This window comes from Lissotriton vulgaris, chromosome 10 (assembly GCF_964263255.1).
Source record: "Lissotriton vulgaris chromosome 10, aLisVul1.2, whole genome shotgun sequence".
NCBI classification, from domain to species: Eukaryota; Metazoa; Chordata; class Amphibia; order Caudata; family Salamandridae; genus Lissotriton; species Lissotriton vulgaris.
Genome location: NC_141698.1, coordinates 1078679151 through 1078706940, shown reverse-complemented (window position 1 = coordinate 1078706940; position 27790 = coordinate 1078679151). Strand labels below are relative to the sequence as shown.

The 27790-nt window shown below is 46.0% G+C and overlaps 1 protein-coding gene across 2 annotated transcripts in view; it reads left to right on the top strand.

Moving 5' to 3' along the window:
- LOC147689342 (ubiquitin-conjugating enzyme E2 E1-like) overlaps window positions 1–27790 on the top strand; it is a 400187-nt gene that overhangs the window by 347889 nt on the left and 24508 nt on the right. For both annotated transcript variants that reach the window (XM_086942148.1, XM_086942149.1), the window contains exon 4: window positions 21676–21808. In XM_086942148.1, the coding sequence (XP_086798274.1) occupies window positions 21676–21808 (133 nt within the window). The remainder of the gene's footprint in view (window positions 1–21675; window positions 21809–27790) is intronic.

Below are 27790 nucleotides of genomic sequence, written 5' to 3'. Positions count from 1 at the left end.
TCGATGACGCTGGCTCCTTGGAATACAGTCTTCATGGGTGGTGCCCGCACTCGGGTGCCACTCAAGGGGGCGTGCCTCGGTGGTACGTGTCACTCTTTGTGCCAGCTAACTGGCAAATGGTGGCGAGAGCTTTTAGTGGAAAAACTCCCGCAGAGTCCGTTAATTTCATTTGGTTGCCGGTGGCGCAGGGGTAAAATAAAGATGTGTTTAAGGTGAAACGAGCTGCCCTCCGGCCTGCTGCCGCCTACTCGAACAGGCCTGGCCACGTTGAGGGAATTCAGCATATAAATGAAGCGTCGGTGGCTTCCGTACCCTCCTCGGAGGATGCGAGGTCTCCGGCAGCTATTTGAATAAAATGTGTCAAATTGGCGCCGTGGAGCCGGTGTAAAATGTGTAATTTAGCGCCACGGGGCCCGGGAGGGCGCGCGAGTGAACCAGCAGAGATTCCCTATTAGCGCTTGTCTGACTCTATCTTCTCTTTATGTATTTATTACTTCACGTGCTGCTCGTGAAGGGCGCCCTGCCACGCGCCGGGCGTCATCTTCACGCGCAGCAAACCGGAAGGGTTCATTTTCACCTTGTTGCCTATATAATAACAATAGATAAGTAAACCGCGAACGTATCAGGAAACTGAAGTTATGTGGCGAGCTGGACTGTGGGAACCCCCTCTATGCCGGGATCAACATAACTCACCAGAAGGCTGCAGAGCATTCATGACTCAAAATCACTCGGCCCTTTCACATGGGCGCACAACTCAAGCTCCCCTCCCACACTTTCAAGGCACTATATTACACTGGCCCCACATACCTCAACAACTGGCCCCGTACACCTCAACAACTGGCCCCGTACACCTCAACAACTGGGCCCCGCACACCTCCACAACTGGCCCCGCACACCTCCACAACTGGCCCCCGCACACCTCGACAACTGGCCCTCACACCTCAACAACTGGCCCCGCACACCTCAACAATCGCATCTACTTTCACAAATCTTCCACATCCCTCTGCTCGTCCGGACTCCTACTTGCACCCATCCCATGCATATGGAAAACCATGTGGGCAGCTCCTAGTTCTGAGCAAGAAGGGAACTGAGGCAGACGGGTTAAGTTATTTGTCTAGGATCACAGTGATGGTAAAGTGAGGACTCTGGGATTTGAACTTCAGTCTCCTCATTGTAAAATCAATATCTTCAGTGGACTCTGACACGTCGACTCCCGCCTATGCTACCATACAACCTCTGTGTGGTCGAGCCTTCTACATCACTTCTAAAGCATGGAGCGACCCGTCACTACACGTAAGATCCTCCTCCTCACTTTCTGAATGCTTCAAGAAGCTTTTCAAGTAGTCCCGCTGGGTTCGTCCAGGCTTTCAACTGGATTACGCATGAAACCACAAATAATATAGCATAATGTACATTCTGTGGCAGTATCATGTTGCTGTTTTTGTTCTATTCATACACATCAGTACTGTATGGGCACAGGTTTCACCAGATTACACCTATTATCACCTGAAAATGACAAGATAACCTATTCAAAGGGAATCACTGCCACCACATTTTACTTTTTTGTTTTTTTGCTTTTTTTTCCTTTTAAGGTAGAAACTTTTCGCCTTCACATCTACAGATTATGCAGGCTATGGTGGATTATGTGACAAATGTGGCAAATCTATAATTCTGCAATAAAACTCAACTACCACATATTTCCCATGGCTCAGAATATGCTTCGAAAACACTGTAGTGAAAATAAAAAATAATAATGCAGAGTATGCTACTAAAACGTACAGAAAAAGTTAGGTGCCACAAGGCAGTGTCTCACGGAAAATAAGTGTGTACTATTATTCTGCAAAATGAATAGCTGTCATTGCAAGCAATTAGAGGGTTTGTCATGCTAACTAAACCACTTCTGAATAATGAATATTGCAATATTTCTGATTTGTAAAACTTCACCTGCACATACATGCGGAATGCTTTGAACCGAAGTTAGTTTAGAATTTGTGGATATTTGCACCAAAATGAGGGAGCTGAATTCTTGTATCTCTTACAGTACTTTTGATACATAGAACATCAGGGCTAATAATAAATATATTCTTATTTATAGGTAATTTGAGATCTGATAAGTGTATTTCAATTCAATTAAATGTATTCAGTGTGTATATAACAACCACAAAAGTAGGCATAAAAGCAAATTATGTTACAAATGATTAATATCAGAGAAAAACATGACGAATAGCACTTGTTAAACAAAATGGAGTCAAAGTTAATCACATCTTAAGAACACATAAAATGTCAATTTAAAAAAGCAATACAGTTTCGTCAAATCAAGGGCTCAGCGCTATATTGGAGCAATTATACTTTTACATATATTAAATGCATTTATTATAAAAAATGCCCAACATTGAGATAGACCCTGGCATCATTAATATCAGACAAATATTTTCCTGCAGCAAGATGCGATCCATTGTCATATGCAAGCAGAAGTGGTTTCAAGTAATGACTTCTAAAACCAGAATAAAAGTCACAGACCAACTTAAAGTGCACAGTGCTCTGTTTACTCCGTCCATTGCATGGGCAAGGGAACCTGCCCGAAGGACAGCTTTTCATGTGGGAAAGGCAACGAAATGGACATTCCCAATCTGAATCTGACTAGGACAAAACAGTGCATAAGATTGGGGATATAAATTAGACCTGGACTACGGCAACGCACTCTACGCCGGAACCACCGCCAAGATCCAGAAGAGACTCCAGCGCATCCAGAACGCCTCAGCGCGACTCATCCTGGACATCCCCCGTGGCAGCCACATCTCCGGACACCTAAGAGACCTGCACTGGCTCCCGGTCAACAAGAGAATCACCTTCCGCCTCCTCACCCACGCACACAAAGCTCTCCACGACCAAGGCCCGAGCTACCTCAACAACCGAATCAACTTCTACGCTCCCAAACGCCACCTCCGATCCGCCAGCCACGCCCTCGCCGCCGTCCCACGCATCCGCAGAGCCACCACAGGAGGAAGGTCCTTCTCCTACCTGGCCGCCAAGACCTTGAACTCCCTCCCGGCCGACCTGCGCCTGACCCAAGACCACCTCTCCTTCAGGAAGAAGCTCAAGACCTGGCTGTTTGAGCAGTAGCGGCACCCCCCCCCCCCAAAGCGCCTCGAGACCCTACGGGTAGGTAGTGCGCTCTACAAATGTCTTTGATTGATTGATTGATTGATAATCCTGACAGCCAGCTGTTAAGGTAAGTGTTAGATAAAACAGGACAGTTGATTTCCTACTTTCCCTAGCAGGACGGATTTCACTCTTATTATTCATACATATTTCTATAATAGACAAGTTGCTAAGTGATAAAACTTGTAGGGGGTTGATCCGGACTGATATTTTAAACAATTTACTATACACCGAATGAATATAACTTAGCCAGGGGATCGTCATGGCATTTTCCAAGGTAATACAGTCTTGTATAATTGTTTTTGTAAAACTAGTTTCTTCTTTGGACCCTATAGAGTGCCATAGCAATATGGGACGTGATGCGACTATATCTCTGAGGTACTGGAGCCCTACTTCTGAGTAATCTCAGATGAAGCCGAAATGGCCGACTAAGAAGACGTTTGAGAAAACCATTTTCCTTTTTCTGCAATGCTTTGCAACCATAGTGGCCCCATATGTTAGGCTGAGAATCTGAAATACCATGGGTACTTCTATCCATTTTGCTGCTCACGTTGGTAATTTCACGAGTCCATGAACCGTTACCAGAGAAAGTGATGCCCAGGTAGCAGAATGAATCAACAGAAATCACTGGTGACTTGTCCATATAAAAGGTTCTACCTTTTTTAACCCGGGGCCTGCATACCATTGTATAGGTTTTACTTTTATTAACCAATTTCCCCAAAGGCATCCATTAAACATTGCAACCTCACATAGGTCCTGGCTAGCAGGACCGTATCATTTGCATACAATAGTACCGGGGTGGGGCGCCCAGCCACTTGGGGGACACCGGCATAGACTGTTTGTCAGATATGGTCCACCCCATTACTAAATAAAGAAATTAAAGAGGAGCTAATTCACAGCCTTGCCGAAAGTGTATTTATTCTTGCTTCTTCACAACAGAGGAACAGCCAACACATGTTTTGCCCCATATTGGGGCAGGCTCCGGGCCTTTTCCAGGGTCAGGTGCTGCAAAATAATCAATGCCCATTCAGACCATATGGTAGTAACTCTAATGATGTATAACAAATTTGCCTTGTGGTATTAATAGAGTCTGGCGGATGGTAGTAGCTGTCCGGTTTAGAATACGGAGTGCATTATATGTGCCAGTCTCTACCGTATCCTCACCAGGTCAATCTCTAGTACATTTGTGAAAGTCCGTCTCGTAGGGCCTGGGAAGTAGGCGAGGCCTTTTTTTGACCATCTTTGCGGCATCAGAAACTTGAAAGGCCCTATGTGCCAGGACGAGGCGAGGCGCACGTTTGCGGTTGTTTCTCAGTTGTGAGGAACCAATAATAAATACATTGACCCTCGTCAGATCTCCATTACCTATTTTTCATATATCGAACAATAGTCTTTTTATTATCTCTATTGCTTAAATTGCCTTTCTATAGCGCTTACTACCCCTGACGAGGCGTTGAATTTTCTATGAATCAAAAGAATTGTATGAGGCGACAAGAATTTTACTTCCTAATTTTTTGTGCAGATACCCCCGGATTCTAAAGTGACTTCTGTTGAGTCTCTTTATCGGGGGAGGGGGGGGGGGGGGGGGAGAGGGGGCGTCGTGGTCTCAAGAGGACACTTGCACATTTCCTAAGTATTAACTAACTCAGCAATATAAGAAAGAGTGGCTCTGAAGACCGCTTTCCTATAGTTCACATTTATATAAAGTGTTGGAGTTACATGCATAAAGTGCACAACACAAAATGTTGGTCAAATGGAAAGTGGGTGACGTCATTAGAAGAAAAATAGAGAGTAAGCGATGGTGTGGACAGAGATAAAGTTGAGAGCAGAAGCGGTAGAAGGTCAGGAGAGGTCACCTTACCACTGCGCAGAAGGTAATGTGACGCTCTTAGAGATGAAATGTGTCCGGGAATAGCCAGGAGAGAGCAAGATGGCGCCTGTCACGTGCAAACTTTAAATTGTTCAAGTTGGAAACCAGTCACAGGGCCCAAAGCGCAAAATGCGTCCTCCTTCTGTAGCAGCCCTCTTGGCTTTTTTAAAATAAATAAATTCGTTTGTCTTCCCGTGGAGGATAGGGAGTGTGGGATTCCCCCGGGCCAGGATGAAGAGCTGGCTTAGTAGGTTAGAGAGCCGGCTAAAGAGATGTCTGTGGGCTGACTCAGCCTTTCATCCTTGCTAATGTTGATCAGAAAAGAAACGTTGATAGGAAGGCCTGTGTTTACACTGCTTTGTAAATGCGTCAGCAAGCACTAGCTAATCGATTAAATATCGGTCAGTCAGATACAACTGGCTAGACAATAAAAGAAAAAATCCATACTGAGTAATACAAACCGCAGTAGGAACGCACAGCAAGCAGTTTTTTATTAAGCATGTATAAAAGCCATTAAATACAGCTGATCATAAAAATAGGAGAGACCCATACAGACGGGAAAAAAGTGAGTCAGTTACTCAATGTTCCGCGCCACCCTCTGTTTATAGCACATATCGGACAGTCAATTAACTATGAAGAAGTCAGAAATGTTGAGTCTGTGAGGCTCGGTTCGAAATTCTTTATTCAGTATGTATGAATACAACCATGTAGCAAAAATAACAAATAAATTACAATACATAGCAAATTACAATACATCGTAATTTGCATCGACCTTGATTTATCAAACACCATCAGTACTATGTACGATATACATATAACCACACGTGTGCGATTGAGTCTGTGAGGCGATAGCAAGGTGTGCTCTGAGGCCAGGCTCTTGGAGCTAGATGATTTTGGCGTGATACTTCAGTGCACAGGTGTGAAGCAGTGTGATTAGCGCTTCCCTTGACACCAATTGCATTGCAGGTAATCTACAAGGCCCCCGATCCCCCGCCACCGAAGCCTTATTGCATCAGCAGCTAAAAACAAGCACTTCTCACTGCACCGATATAATGGGATATACTGAGGTGTAACAGTTAAGCATGTTAATGAATACACGTTTTACATTTTGTGGAGGCCTTCTCATAATTTTACACTTTTACTGCAAAATGTCTTTAAAAATAAAGGTCTTTCTAAAGTTAGGCGTATGCAGGATAACCTAGCTACGTCCTTTCTGTAACTGTAATTAATCTTTAAATAAAGGCTTGCCTGTTTATTTAATGTATTTCTCCATGTTACTGCTGAATGAAGAAAACAGCAGGCCAGTGCGGCTGTTGACCACGGGCCTCATGGACAGGTCAGGGCCGCAAGCAAATATTTTAATACGATCAAATCAACAGACTAGGTGATGACATTCCACACATTATATAGTTTGTGCGCTGTGTACATTTATCAGTAAAACAATGTATTGGTCATTTCCATTGAAGGTGTGTTGTCTGCAATGGAAGTGCACTCCCATACCACAAGGGAGTCGGGATCACGCTGCTTCACATCTCACCACAGTTCGCCCCTTTGCATCATGGTAAACGCAGTACACAATTAGCGCTTACTTCAAAATGAACTGTAGTGTTTCACCAAAGTTGGTGCAGATAGTGCTAGCATTCACTGCTCTGTACTGATGGACGAAATCCAGAAACGCCTGTCTAGAGACTCCATTCTACCACCCCAATCTACCCCACCCCAATGTACACCACTCCATTCTACCACTCTGATCGACCCCACTCCACCCCAATCTACCCCACCCCAATGTACACCACTCCATTCTACCACTCTGATCGACCCCACTCCACCCCAATCTACCCCACCCCAATGTACACCACTCCATTCTACCACTCTGATCGACCCCACTCCACCCCAATCTACCCCACCCCAATGTACACCACTCCATTCTACCACTCTGATCGAACCCACTCCACCCCAATCTACCCCTCTCCAATCTACCCCGCACCAATATAGGCCACTTCCCCAGTCCGATGTACCCCACGCTACCCCACTTCTTCACAGATAATAACAACAGCCATGGGCACACCTGGAAGATCTGTTATTTAAAAACAACACTAGTGAAACAGCCACATCTGTAATTATAGCGACGCCACGGTACGTGGCACCATCATTTCTTTTTCTTTCTGTGCCATGTGCTTGCATTAAAAGATAAAAATAAATACCCATCACACCAGTTTTCCAAGGGTAGACTCATTGGCTTTGCCGGTGGTTGTTTTCCTGAAAGACAGTAAAGAGAGTGACATGGCTTGCTTTGTCAGTGTTGTCTGCCCGGCTGAGACCTTACAAGTATAACCCTCCACCCGCCCCCCCCCCATGAGTGGTGCAAACACAGGCACCCACCAATGATGCTTGGATGTGTTCCACTGCCAGTACTGCTCGAGCTATTTAATCAAAGACTCAATAAGCTGAGTTGACACTTCTCAACTTAGAAGGACCAAACATTCAGTCCACACCAAATGTTGTTATGTAGAAGTTTATTTTCTACTTACAAAATTATATGTATGTAACAACTAAAGAAAGGTCACAAGGGTCTATACACAAATTGGGGTTTGTCAATATGTACAATTCAATGGAAAAAGGGAAGATGTGTGGGTGATGCAGGGGAAGACGGTAAACAACATGAATGTCCAATTCAACTCACTCAAACTCGCAAACCTGGCATTCGTACTACAATCAATCCACTTAAAGACGCTGCACATACAACAAGTGGGGGAGTGTGGAAGTGTGAGAGAAACTATTTACAAGGGGAGAAAATTCCTATCCAATATATACAACTAGGGTAAGCAGAAAAAGCTCAATTCTTAATGAGAGAACACAAAAAATACATTCAATATGAAAAAGTGAACGAACTTAAATTTCTCAATTCAAATGCACTATATGCAACCAACTAGCTGAATCTCAATCACCCCGATGACACGAGGTCATCGTGAGGAGAAGTTTAACAATTATTCAATCTAGAGGGGTCGACGCGTTTCGAATCCCATTACTCCTTGGGATTCTCCTCAGGACCAAAGACAGACAAAATACATGTAGTACCTGTTGGGTTTTCTTGTCAGGTTCTTTAATGAAAATGGAATGTGTTTTGTAATCCTCTGTAAAGTTTGACGTGTTTGATTTAGTCTCAATGAAGGGGGGGGGAAAAGTTTCCGTTATGTTTCCATCGTCCGTAGTCTTTGTCCGTGAACCTCGTTTGGCAGTGAATTCCGGCGCCAGAATTCACTGCCAAACGAGGTGGATTGATTGTAGTACGAATGCCAGGTTTGCGAGTTTGAGTGAGTTGAATTGGACATTCATGTTGTTTACCGTCTTCCCCTGCATCAGCCACACATCTTCCCTTTTTCCATTGAATTGTACATATTGACAAACCCTAATTTGTGTATAGACCCTTGTGACCTTTCTTTAGTTGTTACATACATATAATTTTGTAAGTAGAAAATAAACTTCTACATAACAACATTTGGTGTGGACTGAATGTTTGGTCCTTCTAAGTTGAGAAGTGTCAACTCAGCTTATTGAGTCTTTGATTAAATAGCTCGAGTAATACTGGCAGTTGTTTTGTTACATATAGTTGAAGGCATAGCCTTACTGCGCTCAAGCCAAACCCTTCTTTGCTTCAAGGATGTGTTCCACGGCAAACCCTGTGGCTTTCCAATCCCAGTCAGTTTCCCCTGGGCGGATCCCAGGCTGTTGGCGGGATCTGTCGAAATTCACGCGGAGTAGAAATTCAGAAAATGTAACGTAAGAGACAAAATCAATCCTCCTGATCTTTTGTTTGGCGCTTACAATGTAATCTAAAGCCAATGCGCTTTACTTGAAGCCCGTAAATACTTTTACCCTGAGCCTTGAAATAATTGTATAATGTGACATCATTCGGCAGGTGTGAAATGTATCACGACCTCGGGTAGTTTTTTTTTTTTTTTTTTTTTACACTTTGAGTTTATTTTTTATTTTCCTCATATTTGATTGAATCACCTTGACACCGCAGGACAGGACTCAAAGTCGATTGTGTCCTAACGTTTCATCACTTGTTTTCTGTGGTCATGTGCCCTGTGTAGTGGAGGTGGTTAAGTGCATTTTTAAAATGAGTCTTTTGATAAAGGGGATGTTACTTCTGATTTTTATGGCCTTTGCTGGTTTAAATGAAAACAGCTTGAGCTGTGGCCGCTGTTCTCACTTTCGAAGTGTCTCGTGCTCCAGGTGTCACTGGGGCAATAACTTGCCTCGGATATTGTTTTCGTAACATATCCTGAAAGGCTAGGAGTGTCCAAAACTTGAATTTCACCAGGACGTAAGCACCTTTAGAACGTAAGGTTTGTCTGCCCAATTCCTGCTTCGCGCTGGGGTGAGGTATTGCTGCTAAAATGTTTTTACGGGAGAATTTATCCGGGGTTTGTTTCTTCCTCTTGCAAAAACATACTTTATTTTATTAACCTACGTTTTCACTTTTAAGACTTAGCATACTATGTGAAGCACACACTTCGCAGTTTTTTCAAACTTCATGCAGTCGGGTGTGGGGTGGCGAAGTTTCATAACTTTGCTCACCCCTCCATTAGACTTAAGCTTGGGCGCATTGTGCAGCCAGTAAGCAGGAGCTGTGGAAGGAAGGGTTTTCCATACACAGGGCAAAATAAAAAATTTCATTAGAGCCCCCCTACACACACGCACTCACTCACACACTCACTCACTCACTCACTCACTCACTCACTCACTCACTCACTCACTCACTCACTCACTCACTCACTCTCTCATTTAACAACCAGCATAGGCAAAGCTAGCACGTTTGGTGCTAGCTGCAAGCTTTTTGGTTTTGTCAGTGCTTGTTTTGTCATGATTTTTCATTCTAATAATTTTATTTTGGAGGAGCTGCCGGTTTAAAAAAGACATTGGCTAAAGACAAAAATGATTTTGTCTTTGTATCGCCAATGGCTAAGAAAGGAACTACATTGCATGCGGATGTGCTCCTTGTGAAAGGGCAGAATTCCATCACTCTCATTGGTTAGCCAGTAGCTGGAGTGGGCGGACACACTGTGGGATTTTCCAGCCGTTCACAAATGAACACAAGGCTGTTCCTCTGACCTGTGCAAAACAAAATCAGTTTGTGGCTTTAACATGAAAACAAACCGTTCAGACGCGTCTGGAGCTGGCTTTCTTTAGGCAATGCTCGTTGTGGTCTGTGGCTGATCAGTCAGCTGAGATGCGACGTGCAGCTCAAGTGTAGCATGACAAGCATGTTTATTCACGTTTAGTAAGGATGTCTGACGTGCAGCACTCCCCTGGAGCCATCTTATCAGGCCTTGGAACACTATTTATATTGCATGCTTCAGGCCGAGCTCACGGTCAGACTGTAGACCGCACTCCTCGCGCTTGGATTGGTCACACACCCGGTCTGTAAATACTGCTTTATTTTCTATCATCAATGTCTTTAGTGCTGCTGGGCCTAGGGAGACTATCCATACTGCACTATTTATTTCCCATGCTTCAGGCCGAGCTCATGGCCAGGCTGTAGACAACACTACTCGTGCTTGGATTGGTCAGATACCCAGTCTGTAAATACTGCATTATTTTCAATCATTAACCCCTTCCCTGCGGGGCATATTCCCCATGCTGTGCTGAGGGGGGGGCAGCGTCTCGGTGCTCATGACAAGCTCAGCTCGTCATGACCATACCCGTTTGTGTAGAACGCTTGCACAGCAGGGGAATAAGCCCAGCGTGCGAGCGTTCCAACTGTCATGACGAGCTGAGCTAGTCATGAGCACACGAGCACTGTGGTTCATGATGAGCTGAGCTCGTCATGAGCATCGAACGTGTTAATGTGTTTAGTGCTGCTGGGCCTAGCTTGACCATAAATACTGCACTATTTACATCCTTCAGACCGAGCTCGCGTCCAGACTGTAGACCGCACTATATGCATTGTACGTAGACAGCACTCCTCACGCTTGGATTGGTCAGACACCCAGTCTGTAAATACTGCATTATGTTCAATCATTAACCCCTTCCCTGCGGGGCATATTCCACCTGCTGTGCTGAGGGGGGGGGCAGCGCCTCGGTGCTCATGACAAGCTCAACTCGTCATGATCACACCCGTTTGTGTAGAACGCTTGCACAGCAGGGGAATAAGCCCAGCGTGCGAGCGTTCCAACTGTCATGACGAGCTGAGCTCGTCATGAGCACACGAGCACCGTGGCTCATGACGAGCTGAGCTCGTCATGAGCATCGAACGTGTAAATGTGTTTAGTGCTGCTGGGCCTAGCTTGACCATAAATACTGCACTATTTATATCTCATCCTTCAGACCGAGCTCACGTAGAGACTGTAAACCGCACTATATGCATTGTACGTAGACAGCACTCCTCACGCTTGGATTGGTCAGACACCCAGTCTGTAAACACTGCATTATTTTCAATCGTTAAAGTGTTTACTGCTGCTGGGCCTAGGCGGACTATACATACTGCACTATTTATATTATTTAATTTGTTTAGCTGGCACAGCCCTCGACACTATCCGCACGATGCTTGTAGTGCAGCAAGACAGTAAAACAGTGCACTACTTGAATCGTGCTTTAAGTTTTCAAGAAGAAACTTTATTAAGAAGAAAAGAGGTGTCCATACGCGATACATAATAACAGCTCATATCAATGCAAAATAAAACCATTACATACCAAATTTCATAGAGTGGACTAATTAGTAGAATTTAGAAAAAGTAAAACATAAGAGTACAAATTTAACATCATAAGAATACATAATTATTTAGGAAGATATATAGGGGAATCAAGGAGGTATTCTTGTTGAGATGGCCGTAGCTGTGAATTTCTTTTAGCACTTGCATCGATGTAATTTGTAACTGGGGACCATAGATTTAGCCGTTTCATTGCCATTTGTAAAGGATAAACTAAAGAAGTGTCCATTCTGTGGTTATGACAAACAGCGTACCACCAAGCTTTCCAGGAGATCTTTGTACAATCTTTCCAATTAATGGGGATCTGCTGAAAAACAATTGCTATCAACAAATCAATGATTTTGACGTTAATCATAATATTTTCCCAAATAGATGAGACTCCCTAAGAATATATGAATACAGGCAAAAGAAAATTTAGTACCAAAAATCAAATTAATTTGGATCCAAACGTGTTTCCAGAAAGTCTGCACACATGGACATGAAAATAACATATAGAATAAATCTGCACTTGGGGATGAACCAGTCCAACAGGTATCCGACAAAGTCGAAATCCTTTTACTTAATACAGCCGGTGTTAGTCGACGTGGTAGCTGCCCTAGAGGACTTGCGTATCTTAGTCCAAATATGTTGCCATAGCGATAATGGCCAAGATGTCTCAATCAGTCTCCCACGCCTCCTCTATTTTAGACTTCTGTCGAGCATAATGTTTACCTTGTAAATAGTTATATATGTTAGAAGCCTTAGGTTTAGTGTTTAACAAGGTATGGAGTTGTGGAGAGGTTTCCAGAATGTTGGGAATATCAGGTGTATTAATGAGTTGATCATATTTGCCCATCGCAGCGTTTTTGAGTAAGTTATATTTATGGCAAAAAGAGGTAGGCAGATTAAATGAATGACTGAGTGAACAAAAATGTAAGAAGTCTGACCCTGAAAATAATTGATGGATCCATAATAATCCCTTTTGACTCCAAGTTTTCCAATAAAAGGGCTTATTTCGAATGAGCAAATTTCTGTTATGCCAGATTGTGGAGTTAAGGAAGGAGTCTATATTTGTGTGAGAGGATGGGGAGATCGATTCCAGAAGTTTGGTAGTTAATTTGATTATGGGGGTGGAGCGGGACTGTGGTTCGAGTGAGAAGGAGAGGCATTCATGAAAGGAGAAGGGAGATAAGAATTGATGCTCTATTGAGGTCCAAAGAGGACATTTTCTGTGGGATCAAGTAACCAAAAAGATGTTGGCGTAAAAGAAACGCTTTCTGGAAAGCCGGAAAATCGGGGAAGTTAACTCCACCCTCTGCTTTAGGGTGAATCAATTTTCATAAAGACATTCGTGATTTTTTATTATTTCATAAAAAGGAAGAAAGGATGGAATTGACTTTCTTAATTTTTTTTTACTTGAATCATGCTTGATTCAGTCAGACACCCAGACTGAGATCTGCCCTCTTTGTATCATGTTGTTTGTGTAGCCAGGCTGTGCACACTGGCTACAGGATGAACATAACACTGGCCACAGGACGAACGTGATACAAAAACAGCAGTGTGCACAGTCTGGCTGCACAACACACATGGCACAGAGTGCAGTGTTCACACTCTGGCTACAGTACAAACATGAGACAAAATCCAGCAATTTGCGCAGCCTGGTTACAGTACAAACATAACAAAGAGTGCAGTGTTCACAGTCTGGCTACAGGACGAACGTGATACAAATACGGCAGACCGTGCACCCTGCACTCTGTGTCAAGTTCTTTGTGTAGCCAGGCTGTGCACACTGCATTCAGTGCCATGTACTTTGTGCAGCCAGACTGTGCACACTGCACTCTGTGCCATGTTCTTTCAGCAGCCAGACTGTGCACACTGCACTCTGTGCCATGTTCTTTGTGTAGCCAGACTGTGCACCCTGCTCTCTGTGCCATGTTCTTTGTGTAGCCAGACTGTGCACCCTGCACTCTGTGCCATGTTCTTTGTGTAGCCAGACTGTGCACACTGCATTCAGTGCCATGTACTTTGTGCAGCCAGACTGTGCACACTGCACTCTGTGCCATGTTCTTTGTGTAGCCAGACTGTGAACACTGCACTCTGTGCCATGTTCTTTGTGTAGCCAGACTGCGCACACTGCACTCTGTGCCATATTTTTGTGTAGCCAGACTGTGCACCCTGCACTCTGTGCCATGTTCTTTCTGTAGCCAGACTGTGCACCCTGCACTCTGTGTTATGTTCTTCATGTAGCCACTGTGCACCCTGCACTCTGTGCCATGTTCTTTGTGTAGCCAGACTGTGCACACTGCACTCTGTGCCACGTACTTCGTGCAGCCAAACTGTGCACCCTGCACTCTGTGCCATGTTCTTTCTGTAGCCAGACTGTGCACCCTGCACTCTGTGCCATGTTCTTTCTGTAGCCAGACTGCACACTGCGCTGCTTCCGCCCTTCCCATCTCCTCCCTGACAACCCTCCTCTAGTTACAGTGGCCCGGACTGTGGCAGTGCCCTCCACCCAGGGCTGCCCCCACCCCGAATACCAAACCTCCAGAAAACTTAGAGCTTTGCTGGTCAGGTCTTGCTGAGGGAAGAAAGCAGCGGCCAGCCAGACCCACTTAAAGCCTCGCTGGCTGTCTGTCAATTTCAGTCCCCTTCGAGAGTTTGTTATCAATCAAGTGCCTTGAAGCATCTACAAATTCTCGTGCCCTGAGACACCCCTCTAGCAGCACCAGCCCTGCTCTGCCCAGAATATATGATTTTTCCACGATTACAAGTACCACACGAATTTTAGTTCGCATGTGTCTTTTCCACGCAGCATTTTACTACTCATGTTTTTACACCGCAATAATAACGTTACGAAACATCTCACGTCCCATTGAAATTTACATAATGATACTGATAGGCTACATGCAGTAGGAAGGAAAAAGATCGATGTTTTAAACAATAAAAAAACAACAGATTCCCTTACATTTTATTTTTATTTTTTTCATAATGCGCTTAAATAATACCTTTTTTATCAAAGTTTAGATTCTTATCTGTCCCCTGTACGTCTTTCACCATCAGCCCTTTCATCCACCGACCACGGAAACAAGCGTCAAAACACGTCTATCAAAACTGATAAAGGACTTCTATTATGACGTACACGTCTCCTTGTTGGTGAGGCTCTTTACTTGTTCGTTTTGAGGCATTGTAGAGCGTTTTAAGTTTCCTTCTTATTTATTTATTTATATCCGCTTGGTTTTTTGGGGGGGGGAGAACCTCTTTCCCCCCCCCCCCTCCCCCCCCTTCCCCACCTCCCCCCCACCTCCAAGCCCACGCAGATCGTACAGGCAGAACGACAGGAAGGAATACCACTCGCGTGGTAAAGACGGTCGTTGAAGGCACCCGCGTTCATTAGACGTTTGCGTGATAAGTGACCCGTGGTAAACGTTATGCGTGGTAATTCCTTTGTGGTAAATGTTTCCCCTCTGCCCAAGGCTCCCGAGGGTCACCAGAAACTAATGTGGGAGCAGCTGAGGTCGGCGGCTTCTCAGCTCTGGAACAGCCTCAGCCTAGACTTCCACCTCCACCCCTTTGTGCTGCTGGTCAGAGCCACGCTTGTGTACTCACAATCACTCGAGGGCGCCCTCCCATTCCTTGTGTGCAGGAGTGCACCTGTGCCCAGGGTGGGCGCGCACAGACTGTAAACAGTGCTGAGTGTCGCTGGGCAGAGAGGCGGAGTTTAAATATTGTATTATGATTCGTTTGATTGGTTCTGACCTGGCATGATCTGTATCATGCTTGTCCCAGCAAGTACTGAGCCTGTGATAGTGCAGTACTTGTTTCATGCGCTTAGTGTAGGTGGACACTGGCAGACTGTAAACAGCGCATGTGCTTAGGACACCCTGGAACAGAGGCAGGCTGCAAATATTGTTTTATTTGTATCATGTGCTTAGTACAGCTGTGTACAGAGGCAGGCTGTAAACACACTTTTATTTGTACCATCCCTCTCTCATCGAGACACCGAGCCTGTAAATAGTGCAGCATCTTTATCATGTTTTTAGTACAGCCGGATATAGTACAGCCGGGTGCAGGGCAGAGTGTAAACACTGTGTTTGTATCATGTGCTTAGTACAGCTGGGTACAGAGGCAGACTGTAAACACTGTGTTGTTTGTATCATGTGCTTAGTACAGCTGGGTACAGAGGCAGACTGTAAACACTGCATTGTTTGTATCATGTGCTTAGTACAGCTGGGTACAGAGGCAGACTGTAAACACTGTGTATCATGTGCTTAGTACAGCAGGGTACAGAGGCAGACTGTAAACACTGCGTTGTTTGTATCATGTGCTTAGTACAGCTGGATACAGAGGCAGACTGTAAACACTGTGTTGTTTGTATCATGTGCTTAGTACAGCTGGGTACAGAGGCAGACTGTAAACACTGCATTGTTTGTATCATGTGCTTAGTACAGCCGGGTGCAGGGCAGACTGTAAACACTGCATAGCTTGTATCATGTGCTTAGTACAGCCGGGTGCTGGGCAGACCGCAAACACACTGTTTGTATCATGTGCTTAGTTCAACCGGATACAGAAGCAGACTGCAAACACTGTGTTGTTTGTATCATGTGCTTAGTACTGCCGGGTACACAGGCAGGCTGTAAACACTGCATTGTTTGTATCATGTGCATAGTACAGCCGGGTGCAGAGGCAGACTGCAAACACTGTGTTTGTATCATGTGCTTAGTACAGCTGGGTACAGAGGCAGACTGTAAACACTGCGTTGTTTGTATCATGTGCTTAGTACAGCTGGGTACAGAGGCAGACTGTAAACACTGCGTTGTTTGTATCATGTGCATAGTACAGCCGGGTGCAGAGGCAGACTGCAAACACTGTGTTTGTATCATGTGCTTAGTACAGCTGGGTACAGAGGCAGACTGTAAACACTGCGTAGTTTGTATCATGTGCTTAGTACAGCCAGGTAGAGTCAGACTGTAAACACTGCATAGTTTGTATTGTGCTTAGTACAGCAGGGTGCAGTGGCAAACTGTAAACACTGTTTGTATCATGTGCTTAGTACAGCCGGATACAAAGGCAGACTGTAAACACTGTGTTTGTATCATGTGCTTAGTACAGCCGGGTACAGAGGCAGACTGTAAACACTGTTTGTATCATGTGCTTAGGGCAGCCGGATGCAGGGCAGACTGCAAACACTGTGTTGTTTGTATCATGTGCTTAGTACTGCCGGGTACACAGGCAGGCTGTAAACACTGCATTGTTTGTATCATGTGCATAGTACAGCCGGGTGCAGAGGCAGACTGCAAACACTGTGTTTGTATCATGTGCTTAGTACAGCTGGGTACAGAGGCAGACTGTAAACACTGCGTTGTTTGTATCATGTGCTTAGTACAGCTGGGTACAGAGGCAGACTGTAAACACTGCGTTGTTTGTATCATGTGCATAGTACAGCCGGGTGCAGAGGCAGACTGCAAACACTGTGTTTGTATCATGTGCTTAGTACAGCTGGGTACAGAGGCAGACTGTAAACACTGCGTAGTTTGTATCATGTGCTTAGTACAGCCAGGTAGAGTCAGACTGTAAACACTGCATAGTTTGTATTGTGCTTAGTACAGCAGGGTGCAGTGGCAAACTGTAAACACTGTTTGTATCATGTGCTTAGTACAGCCGGATACAAAGGCAGACTGTAAACACTGTGTTTGTATCATGTGCTTAGTACAGCCGGGTACAGAGGCAGACTGTAAACACTGTTTGTATCATGTGCTTAGTGCAGCCGGCTGCAGAGGCAAACTGTAAACACTGCATAGTTTGTAGCATGTGCTTAGTACAGCCGGGTGCAGGGCAGACTGTAAACACTGCATAGTTCGTATCATGTGCCTAGTGCAGCCGGGTGCAGACTCAAACTGTAAACACTGCTTAGTTTGTAGCATGTGCTTAGTACAGCCGGGTGCAGGGCAGACTGTAAACACTGTGTTTGTATCATGTGCTTAGTACAGCCGGGTGCAGGGCAGACTGTAAACACTGTGTTTGTATCATGTGCTTAGTACAGCCGGGTGCAGGGCAGACTGTAAATACTGTGTTTGTATCATGTGCTTAGTACAGCCGGGCATAGGGCAAGACTGTAAATATTGTAATATTTTTATCCTGCTCATCTCAGCCAGAACCCCATCTGTAAATGTTGCACAGTATCTGTGTCACAGGCAGCTGTGCACGGTGACAGACTGTAACGTTTACATCATGCTTGCTTCAGTCTGGAATTACTACACCTGTAACCAGAACACCAACGTGCTTAGTAATCTCTGCACCTTGCATCATGTACTAAGCACAACCCTAGACAAAGGTCGCCTCGAAGAGCTACACTATATGTATGCACCTAGACGAGGTTAAAAAACTGTGCACTGTATCTGACAAGCCAAAGTGTGAACGTTCTGCACTATTTGTATTGTGTGCTCCGCATCCGAACACAGGGACAGACTATAAACACTGCACTATCTATCACTACATTGCTTTATATGTTGAAATAAAGGGCTGTGCTGGCTTGGGATTCGTAAGCAAAGCACTCTGTCTAGGACATACGGGGCCTCCCTTTCTCAGGTAACAAACACCTTTCACACATCGCTCTGAGCGTCGCGGCTCACCTCCTAAACGAAGCTAAATGCTTAGGAGCGATAAAACCTACAAGTCTGCACTACTTCCTGCCATCTAGGGTTAAAGAAGGTTAGGCGCACTCTGAGCCCAACTACACTCCTCAACTTCCCAGGAGGCACTCCGAGTTGGTTCTTCCTGCGAGACTCTTTAAATCATCAGATGTTAATTTTTAAACCTACCAAACCAGTCCACCGCACATTTCCCTGCTTTCTGCAGCCTCTGCATACGAAGGCGTCAGTCTGCTTTTAGTGGGCACACACAGGCTGTGAACACTGCACCGTTTTTATTGTGTGCCAAGTGACCCACACTGTTTGCACTATTAGTGTCACCTGCTTACAGACACGCAGCCTTCAGGCACTGCTCTGAGTCTCGTGCTCAGGTGACAGACACATCTGACCACTTCAGTTACTCTAGGATGTCTGTCTTTACTCCCTGTCATCCGGGTGTGTAATTTTACAGAATATCTACTTGTCCAAGGGACACGTGATGCATCACAAATCATCACGCCCTGCAACAAAGAAATTCACTTTTGCCTTTTGGCGCCAGGCCATGAGGTAACAATTCTTGCATTTTTCTCATTATATCAGAGCTCTGATAATAGTCTCCCTGATTATGTTGGGACACGTTTGAGAGTTTGAATTCTAGCAAGGCTCTGATTTTGCCACTTTTTGCAAATCGGGAAGGGGACGGGAAGTAGGCAGAAGTGGTAGTTCCAGGATTGGAATGCTGCGAGAGTAGCCAGACCGCTGAGCCCGGCACACGAGGGGCTGCCCCATGAGCTTTTGGAGGGAAGGAACTCGACGTTATGGCAGTTAGGGCGGGGCTTAGGCTCTCAGATAAGACCGCCTGAGGCGCCTTCTTGAAAATTCCCAAAATGCTGTACAGAAGGGTTGAGACCTGAGTGGAGTGACTGGTCACATTAGGGTGGGACAGAGATGCCTCCTATTCTAGAACTTTACCATCCCCGCTAAAAACTCCTGCACAAGGGAGAGAAGTTTGAGAACAGTCAGGACCTGGGGGGAGGGACACCAGAGCAATGCAGAGCTGAAAGAGACCGCTGACCCCTACGGCAGAGATGGACTCGTGGACCTCTGATCTCGGTTGGCGCCCCAGGGACCAAGACATGTTTCTCCAGGGTCAGTGGCGTCCATGCTGCCTTCCCTCCCCCTTACACGTGCACCCTCTGGGAGGCAGTAAAGGATGGATCTGCTGAGTGGCCCTCCGGAGGGTCCCCAGGATCTCTGCTGACCGGCCCTGCAGGAAGGCGACCTCCAGAAGGAGGGGGACCCATACTTCCTCTGACCCGGGTGCTCTGCAAGTGGCCAAAGTAGCTAGTGGCTCTTCGAGAATGGCCTGTTTTAGTCCAATCAGTTGGGTCCTTGTTCCAAAGATGAAACACTGGATTGGTCCTTCAAGCCGGTGACCTGAAGATACACACAGATTTTTGCTGCAGGTGTACAACCAACCGAGCTGCCTCATAGGAAGATAGCTGTGCATATTCTTACTGACCTTTGCTGACTCTGATAGCAGATTTGGCTGCAGGGCTGTGTGCTTTCCATGCTGGCTCACAGAGCACTGCTTGTTCCTGAGAGATGTATTGATTGCTGTGGGCTGCGGAAATGCAAGGCTCGAGATCTAATCTCGGCTTTCCCACTTCAGCAGATGTTGTCATGGTGGTCAGATCAGCATTTGACCGCGCGCGAGCTCCTGTTTGGACTGAAATGGAAAGTGATTAAGAACCAGCTTCATTCCGGCGCTTTTGAGAAAAAGTGGATATGAACTTTAGATTTTTTTTTTGTCTGTTGTCTGTCCGTCTGGCGGTTGTGACGTGTGCTACCCAGGGGTGCACTGAAATTATACACCTGAGGACCAAATTATGCGGCGAGTTAATTAAATAAAGCTGCAAAAAAAAAAAAAAAAACTTCCTGGTCTAACAAGGCTCATTTTGAGATAGTATTACTTCATTAGGTTGTCAGTTTCACACATGGTAACTCGCTTTGGAAATATATATCACTTTATAGTACCGGTTTAATACCCAAATACAGCATTGCGTTACTGAAAGATGAACAGTCAACTTTGTGAAGTTCTTTCCACTGTACAGGAACATGTGTCGCCGCCATGTTTTTAGATAACTTTTGATGAGTTTGAGCTAGAATGTTTTTTTTCTGTAAAATCTGCAGATTACGCCGAAGGTGATAGATTATGTGGCAAATACGTCAATAATTTTGAAGAAAATGCCGCAGCCTTAAAACTGCCTAATTATAGTGGCCTTCGTGTTAACTTCCATTAATATAATTAAACTAATCAACGGTTGCATGATGGGGCAGCTCCATTGTTTGTTTTTGTGAATGGTGATGCGGTTAACGTTTCACACAAAAAGCCCCAGGAGTGTATAATTACATGGGGTGGGCAGAATTTGTGTAGTCGCGCCACTCAAAGCTCCGCGAAACAATAAAAAATCTCCGCGAGCACGCAAAAGTTCTGTGAACACAACGAATTGCTTGTTCAGACCGTTCGCGATGATTTTTTCCTGTTCGCGAACGCTGTTTGCGTGCTCGGGGACAAATATCTTGCAAACATGCATTTTGAAAGCGCGAACAAGCAAAAAATTCCACGAAGCAAAATTACCCAAATTCCGGGAGCGCAACGGAATTTACCGCCCAGGCCTGATAATTACTTGGCAGAGGCGTACCATTCCCTACTTCGGGGCCGGCCCTAAACCGGAAAGAACATTTGATGTATGTTGTGGAGGGGGAGTTGCTGTGGTGTAACAGCAGCAGGTGTGAGGGAAGGAGGGTGGGGGTTGATGGGGTGCTAACAATTACGCTGAGGTGCATTAAGGGCTGATTACAAGGTCTTCAACGGGCCCCATTGAGACCAACGGCGATGTAGGAGCTGCTATTTGAATGACATTAAAACCAGGCAGCTCCTTGCTGCGCCCCTCTGAATATTGGCGCCCTGGGCCCAGCTCGCCCATGGCAGGCCCAGCCCTACGCCTCGTTTTCCCCTCGGGGCTCTTGCTACCACAGTCTCAGTGACAGCAGTAAACAATAACAGTGCTCTAAGCGCCCTGTCCTCTCGTTTTCACTCCCTTCCTTTCCCTGGCCCCTCAGCTGTGGATATGAGGCATCTGAGAGGCCCAGCACGGGACACAGGGTCACCATTATGATGTCATCGGTGAAGGGAGGGGGTCAAAGATTGTATGACTCAGTTTCGCTGCTCCTGGCGTTTTGATGAATTGACGTCCGTGTGCGTGAACCTGTGATGCTTTATGAAACTCTCAGTAATTAATTGTATTTTCTTTTCCAGCGCGGGTCCAAAAGGCGACAACATCTACGAGTGGCGGTCGACCATCCTCGGACCTCCCGGCTCCGTCTACGAAGGAGGGGTCTTCTTCCTTGACATCGCCTTCACGCCAGAATACCCCTTCAAGCCACCAAAGGTACGAAGCCCACCATTCGCTGCTTAAGATGAGACAAAATGCTTCAAAAAAATAATTATTTTGGTCTCTGCGTAGCCTTTATTTCAGTAAATTTAGACACGTATAGAATATTTCATGGCAACCTGTTTTAACAATTGAGTTCTGTAGGTCGGGCAAATGTGTTTGTGGTCAGTGCTTTAAATGGGCAGGTGCTCTCTGGTACTGAGTACCGGTACTTTAATTTGAAAGGAAGAGGACCTGCAATTGTCAGATCTGCTCGAATACACACAATGTGGAGAGTATCGGCCCTTATTAGTAAACTGGTACTCTACCTACGGAGTAGCAGCACTTCTCAGCATAGTCACAATACATTTAATGAAAGAGTGCTGGCACTCTCAGGAGCAAACAGGTACTCGGCATACTGAGTACCTGCACTTCTCAGGAGCAAACAGGTACCTGGCATACTGAGTACCTGCACTTCTCAGCACAGTTTCAATACATTTAATGGAAGAGTGCTGGCACTTGTTAGGAGCAAACCGGTACTCTACGTACTGAGCACCTGCACTTCTCAGGAGATAACAGGTACTCGCCATACTGAGTATCTGCACTTCTCACGAGATAACAGCTACTCTACATACTGAGTACCTGCACTTCTGTATTTCCATTGAAAGCACGTTTTTTGGTGAATTACCAGCAAAGCATTTAGGCACATGCATAGCGTTGAAGTATTTGAGACACATGACGCCTTACAAACATCTTGTTGTATAAAATCATTGGGGTAGTATAGTATGGGGTCAGAATTGTGGAGGTTGTAAATAAGAGAGGTAGTAGTTCAACTTTATTTGAACATTTTGTGAGCAGTTTCTTTATGTGGGTTGCACTCTGTTTTGTAAACTATCCTCCACCGCTGGAAGAGGAAGTGACATCAGAACATGGCAGGAAGTGCAGCGTGTGCATAAATGAGAGCAGCAAAAGTTCAAGGTAAAAGGAAGCATTTTCTTTTGCTTTGCGGTACCAGGTTTGCATACCCGGTAAGCCTGTTCACCGCCGCCCCATCCTAAACATGGTGATCGTGTTGTGCTCACCCCTCACAGCACCACATGTTTTGCAGATCTGTCCCTCTCTCATATAAAGAGAAAACCTTTCAAATCCAGACTTACACCCTCCTTCATACCCCTGGCTAACCGCTATTTGTAACAGTACCGCTCCTGGGTGCTGTACCTCTTTAAGAGCGAGGTACTCACACGCATGAGTGGGAGGTGTGGTTTGTGCAGCTGCTGGGATTGGTCCACTTGCTTTCCATTTTTTTGAGCTGTTAGGATGCTGGAAGTGCTCTCAAGCGCACCTGTACCCAGGACGAGCCCCATGATCTGAGGGGTGCTCCATGTCCTTTGCTCTCCCCGTTCCACTTCACGTCCACTCTTGTTTCCTCCGGGGTTCAACAGGGTAATTCCCTACCCCCCTCACCCAGCCGCTACTCTTATTACCCTTTTTAGGTCTCGGCATGCACATGGGCAGTCGAGCTGGCGAGATTTAATGATATTCAGTAAGTTTTCACTAGCGAGGTTAAGCCCTGCCCCTCTTTTCCGTTCATGCAAAACGGTGGCCAGCCATTGGAGAAGAGGTCCTAGTGACGTTCTTCTTTCTCTGTAAGCCCCGTCCTTTTCAGACTGGCTTGCTTGACTTACTGCTGGCGTAAAAGGTTTCTTATCTTCTTTATGGGTCCAGATGGCCCCATAAAGAAGATAAGAAACCTGTTAAGTCAGCAGCAAGTCAACCCGAGCTGGCGCGATCTCTCCCTCCCCTTCTTCGCCTCTTCCAGCACCAATTGCCATTTTGAAACGGGATTATGTCCGTATGACGGTGTTCGCTCTCTTCTCGAAATCGCCATTTGCACCCCAAGGACTTGTAAATTAACAAACCTTTTAGTAAAAGAAAAAGGTCTTGGCTAACGTCAAACATAATAATTATGTGTAGATCGAGAGCTACCCCTGATGTGTGTGCATATGTATGCTTACAGTGCAAGGCATTCTCGGCAGATGTGTGGTTGGCACAGGTGTGTATGGGTTCTGTGGCCCCCACGATTACAGGGGCTGTTTGCGCAAGCGGGCCTGTGTTGGCTATTCCAGTACTTATGAGGACGGTTAGCTCTCTGACTGGCACAGGTGGGCATGCCTCTATTTGTTGAGTCACGGGCGACAGGCCCAGTCGTGTCTCCCCTCCCTGGTGCCGCATGAACCCCTGCGCAGGTAGCTTCCTCGCCCTCCTCCCTCCCCGCCCGCCCGTAGTGACACGGCCTGGCGGTGCACAGTGACGTTGCAGCTGCTGGAGCCAAGCCGCGCGCCCAGACTGAGCGGAGGGCGAAGAGCATGCACTGAGCCTTGGAGCCTTTCAGGAATGTTGCCAAGGCCTGAAGCTGCTGTGAGGGGTGCTCCTTCCCTCCATTGCATTGGGAAAAGTAGCTTCTTCCCGGCTATGACTACCTGACGACCAGATGGTGTGTGGCTCTGTGTGTGTGTGTGGCTCTGTGTGTGTGTGTGGCTCTGTGTGTGTGGCTCTGTGTGTGTGGCTCTGTGTGTGTGTGTGGCTCTGTGGCTCTGTGTACGTGTGTGTGGCTCTGTGTATGTGTGTGTGGCTCTGTGTATGTGTGTGTGGCTCTGTGTATGTGTGTGTGGCTCTGTGTGTGTGGCTCTGTGTGTGTGGCTCTGTGTGTAGCTCTGTGTGTGTGTGTGTGGCTCTGTGTGTGTGTGTGTGGCTCTGTGTGTGTGTGTGTGTGTGTGGCTCTGTGTGTGTGTGGCTCTGTGTGTGTGCGGGTCTGTGTGTGTGTTCTGTATGTGCCTCTGTGTGTGTGTGTGTGTGTGTGGCTCTGTGTGTGTGTGGCTCTGTGTGTGTGTGTGGCTGTGTGTGTGTGGCTGTGTGTGTGTTTTTGAAACATAAATAAAACGCGTTATTTGCAATGTCAATATCTCAAACTTGCGTAAAGAAGCCACCTATAGCATTGCAAATCCAATAGGTCTCGCATTTGCGAGAGATTGAGCTGTTGGCATTGTAAATGACCATGCCATTTATTTATCTGTTTCCAAAACCAACACATAAATAAAAATTTTGTCATTTACAATGCCAATAGCTATAACTTTTGCAAAGGCGAGACCGTTGCATTGTAAATGCTTATTAAGTCATTGGAGCGGAGGCTGTGGACACCCCGGCTCTTCCTTTGGTTCAGTCCGCCTCGGTCTGAGTTGCAGCATGCCCTTCAGTCGGGTCTTTTCCCCGCCCAGGCCTGGATGAGTACACCCTAATGCGGCTCAGAGCCAGTGAGACAAGTTCCTCATTCTTGGCCACGACAGTCACCCGGAACCCAAGTTCCCGCCACCTCAGATGGGGTTGCCACCATCCAGTGGCCGAGCTTGATTACACTTTGATGGGGGTCTGCACCTGGGCAGCCAGGTTCGGTTGGTCGTCTCTTTGAGCTTCCGTCACCCGATGGTCCAGAGAAAGATTCTTCTTTTTCGGCCTCAGCATCTTCGAGTGGTACCTGCTCTCGTTCTCTAAAGACTGGACCATTCGAAGGTTTATTAAACGGGCCTGCCATTGGGAGTGACACATCCGATGCTGATGGTCTACAGTATGGCAGTCAGACCTGTGCCTGAGGCCAGCTGGGCCATCAGTGGCTGCAGTGTAGACATGTAAAATACTCCCTCATGCATTGCAACTCAAACTTTCCACAGGAGGCGGAGTGATATACCAGTCAGCCAATAGCATGAGATGGGAGAGAAATAAACCTGTTGGAGGAGTTTCAGCCCACTCTGTATGTTTTAAAGAATTGATAACTTTCCCTTTTAAGCAGTTAATTGCACGGTGATAACTGGGTGACCTGAGGAAACGGAAGGATTGAAAGAGAGTGTTTGCCGGAATGTTACACGGGGAACGTCCCCAACTCGAGCACTGGATCCTGGGAACAAGGAGGGGGCACAACATACAGGCGACAAAAGTGAAGGGCAAACACAATGTTACAAGAACTGGGGACACCGACACCGATGCTGTGTGGTCACTGACCAGGGCTGAGCTAGGCTCTGTAAATGAGTTCACCTCTTGAACGCAGTCTTGCCATGCTTTGAGAGGGGGGAACGACTACAAGTACCACAATGCAATTCGGTGTGGACAATGAAGATGAGCTGAAGGCAGGAATCCAACGTAGAACTCTCCTGGAATCATCATAGACGGGTTCATCTGCTCTCCAGAGCACAGGTGCAGAGAAGGCTGAAGAAGGGGCCATACAAGGCCTTTAGGAGAGCCCCTAGCTGTAGGGTGGATGGAACGAGGCACCTTCATGTAAAGGCCTGTAAAGGCCTGGGAGGCCGCTCCTTTGGATTGCTGGCGCCACAGTTGTGGAACTCACTGCCGCTCACACTCCGGGGAGCCACCAGTCTTCTTGCTTTCAGGAAAGGCCTCAAAACTTGGCTGTTTACCCAGTAGGCCGTCCCGTTGTTATCTCTTTCTGTTTCTTGTCTTCTGTCTTTTACTGTGTTATGTTATTGTGCTGTAGTTCTCCTTACTTAAAGCGCCGGGACACTCTTTTTGAGTAGCCATGCGCTATACAAAAATAAATATAACATAACATAACATAACATGACGTAGTACCACGACTTTCCCCTCTTAAAACCCAGCTACCCCTCCTGTCACTCATCGACTGCATCTTTGTCTTTGATTCTAAAGAGTGCTTTGCAGTCTAATTGGCTAGTGCGTTACAAACAAAACCTGCGTACGTACCTTCCATACAGAGGTATTGTGTTCTAGGCACATTTTAAATGGTACCAAAAACAAAGCTTTTTCAGATCCCTTGATTCTTCTGCTAACATGATTTATTACATGTCTTTGCTTATTATACACAGGGCAAACAAACAAAAAAGGACTTGCTTTGTAGTTTTTACACCCAGGGACTGTGCAAGGAACTTCGGTGCTCAAGACAATACAGCATATTGTCAAAGGGGCGCTCCTTATAGGCCCATATAAAAAATAAAAATAACTCATTTGATTTCTTGTGATTTAGCGCCACCTAGTGGTGGCTTCCTGTAATGACTGGTTTATCTTGCCTCATTGAAGCCCTGGTCACAATCTCTGTGATCACACATGCAAGCTCATATTGTGCTGGAATATTTATACTGCGCTTACTACCCCTTGTGTGGGGCCCCAGAGTGCTTGCTTGCACGGTTGAGATGCTGCACCGTGTACGATGTGTGGTGGGCAGTGTGCTGTCTTGTTTTGATCCTGTGCGGGGAGTGTTTCTGTGTTGTGCTTGAGGACCCCGGAGATGATGTTTTTGTGTTATGGGATGCAGTGCTTAACAGTGTGATGGATGAAGACGTGTGAGAGACAGGCGCGCAGTCTGTGGTCTTCATTAAGCTGGCAGCTTCGAGCAGCTCTGCGGGTACATTTATGGTATTTCTTATGATCATTGTCCACCAAGCTGGTTCCTGCCCCTTGTTCTCCATGGTACGTAGGTCGATGTGAACTACAGCACTATGCGACAGATCTCTTTAGTTGCTATGTAACTTTCATGATCAGTTCATTTTTATTAATTTTTTTGCTGTGGACTGGCACAGTACTGGGCGTTGGACATGACCTCTAGCCCTTTTGACTCGTGTACGAGTGTCCAGCAGCAAAAGGGAATTATTTTTCAGCCTGTAGGACATACAATTAACTGCCCAATCCTGAGTGGTATGGTATTACTATTAATAGGGGCTATATTTTGTATTGTATTAGCATTTATATAGCACTCACGACCCCATATGAGCTATTGTAGCGCTTTGCGTCGGGCTGTTGTAGCGCTTTACGTCGGGCAGCATGCTGCTGCAGAATTGAGGGTTAGTAGTTAGTTTATTGTAAGTGATTGGAATTAGTCTAGTAGCTCAGAGGGTTAACGCATTTAGCCTTCGGTCATTCGCGAGGCTGATGACGCGGGGCACCAATGCAACTGATAAGGGTAACAGTGAAACCTGTTAC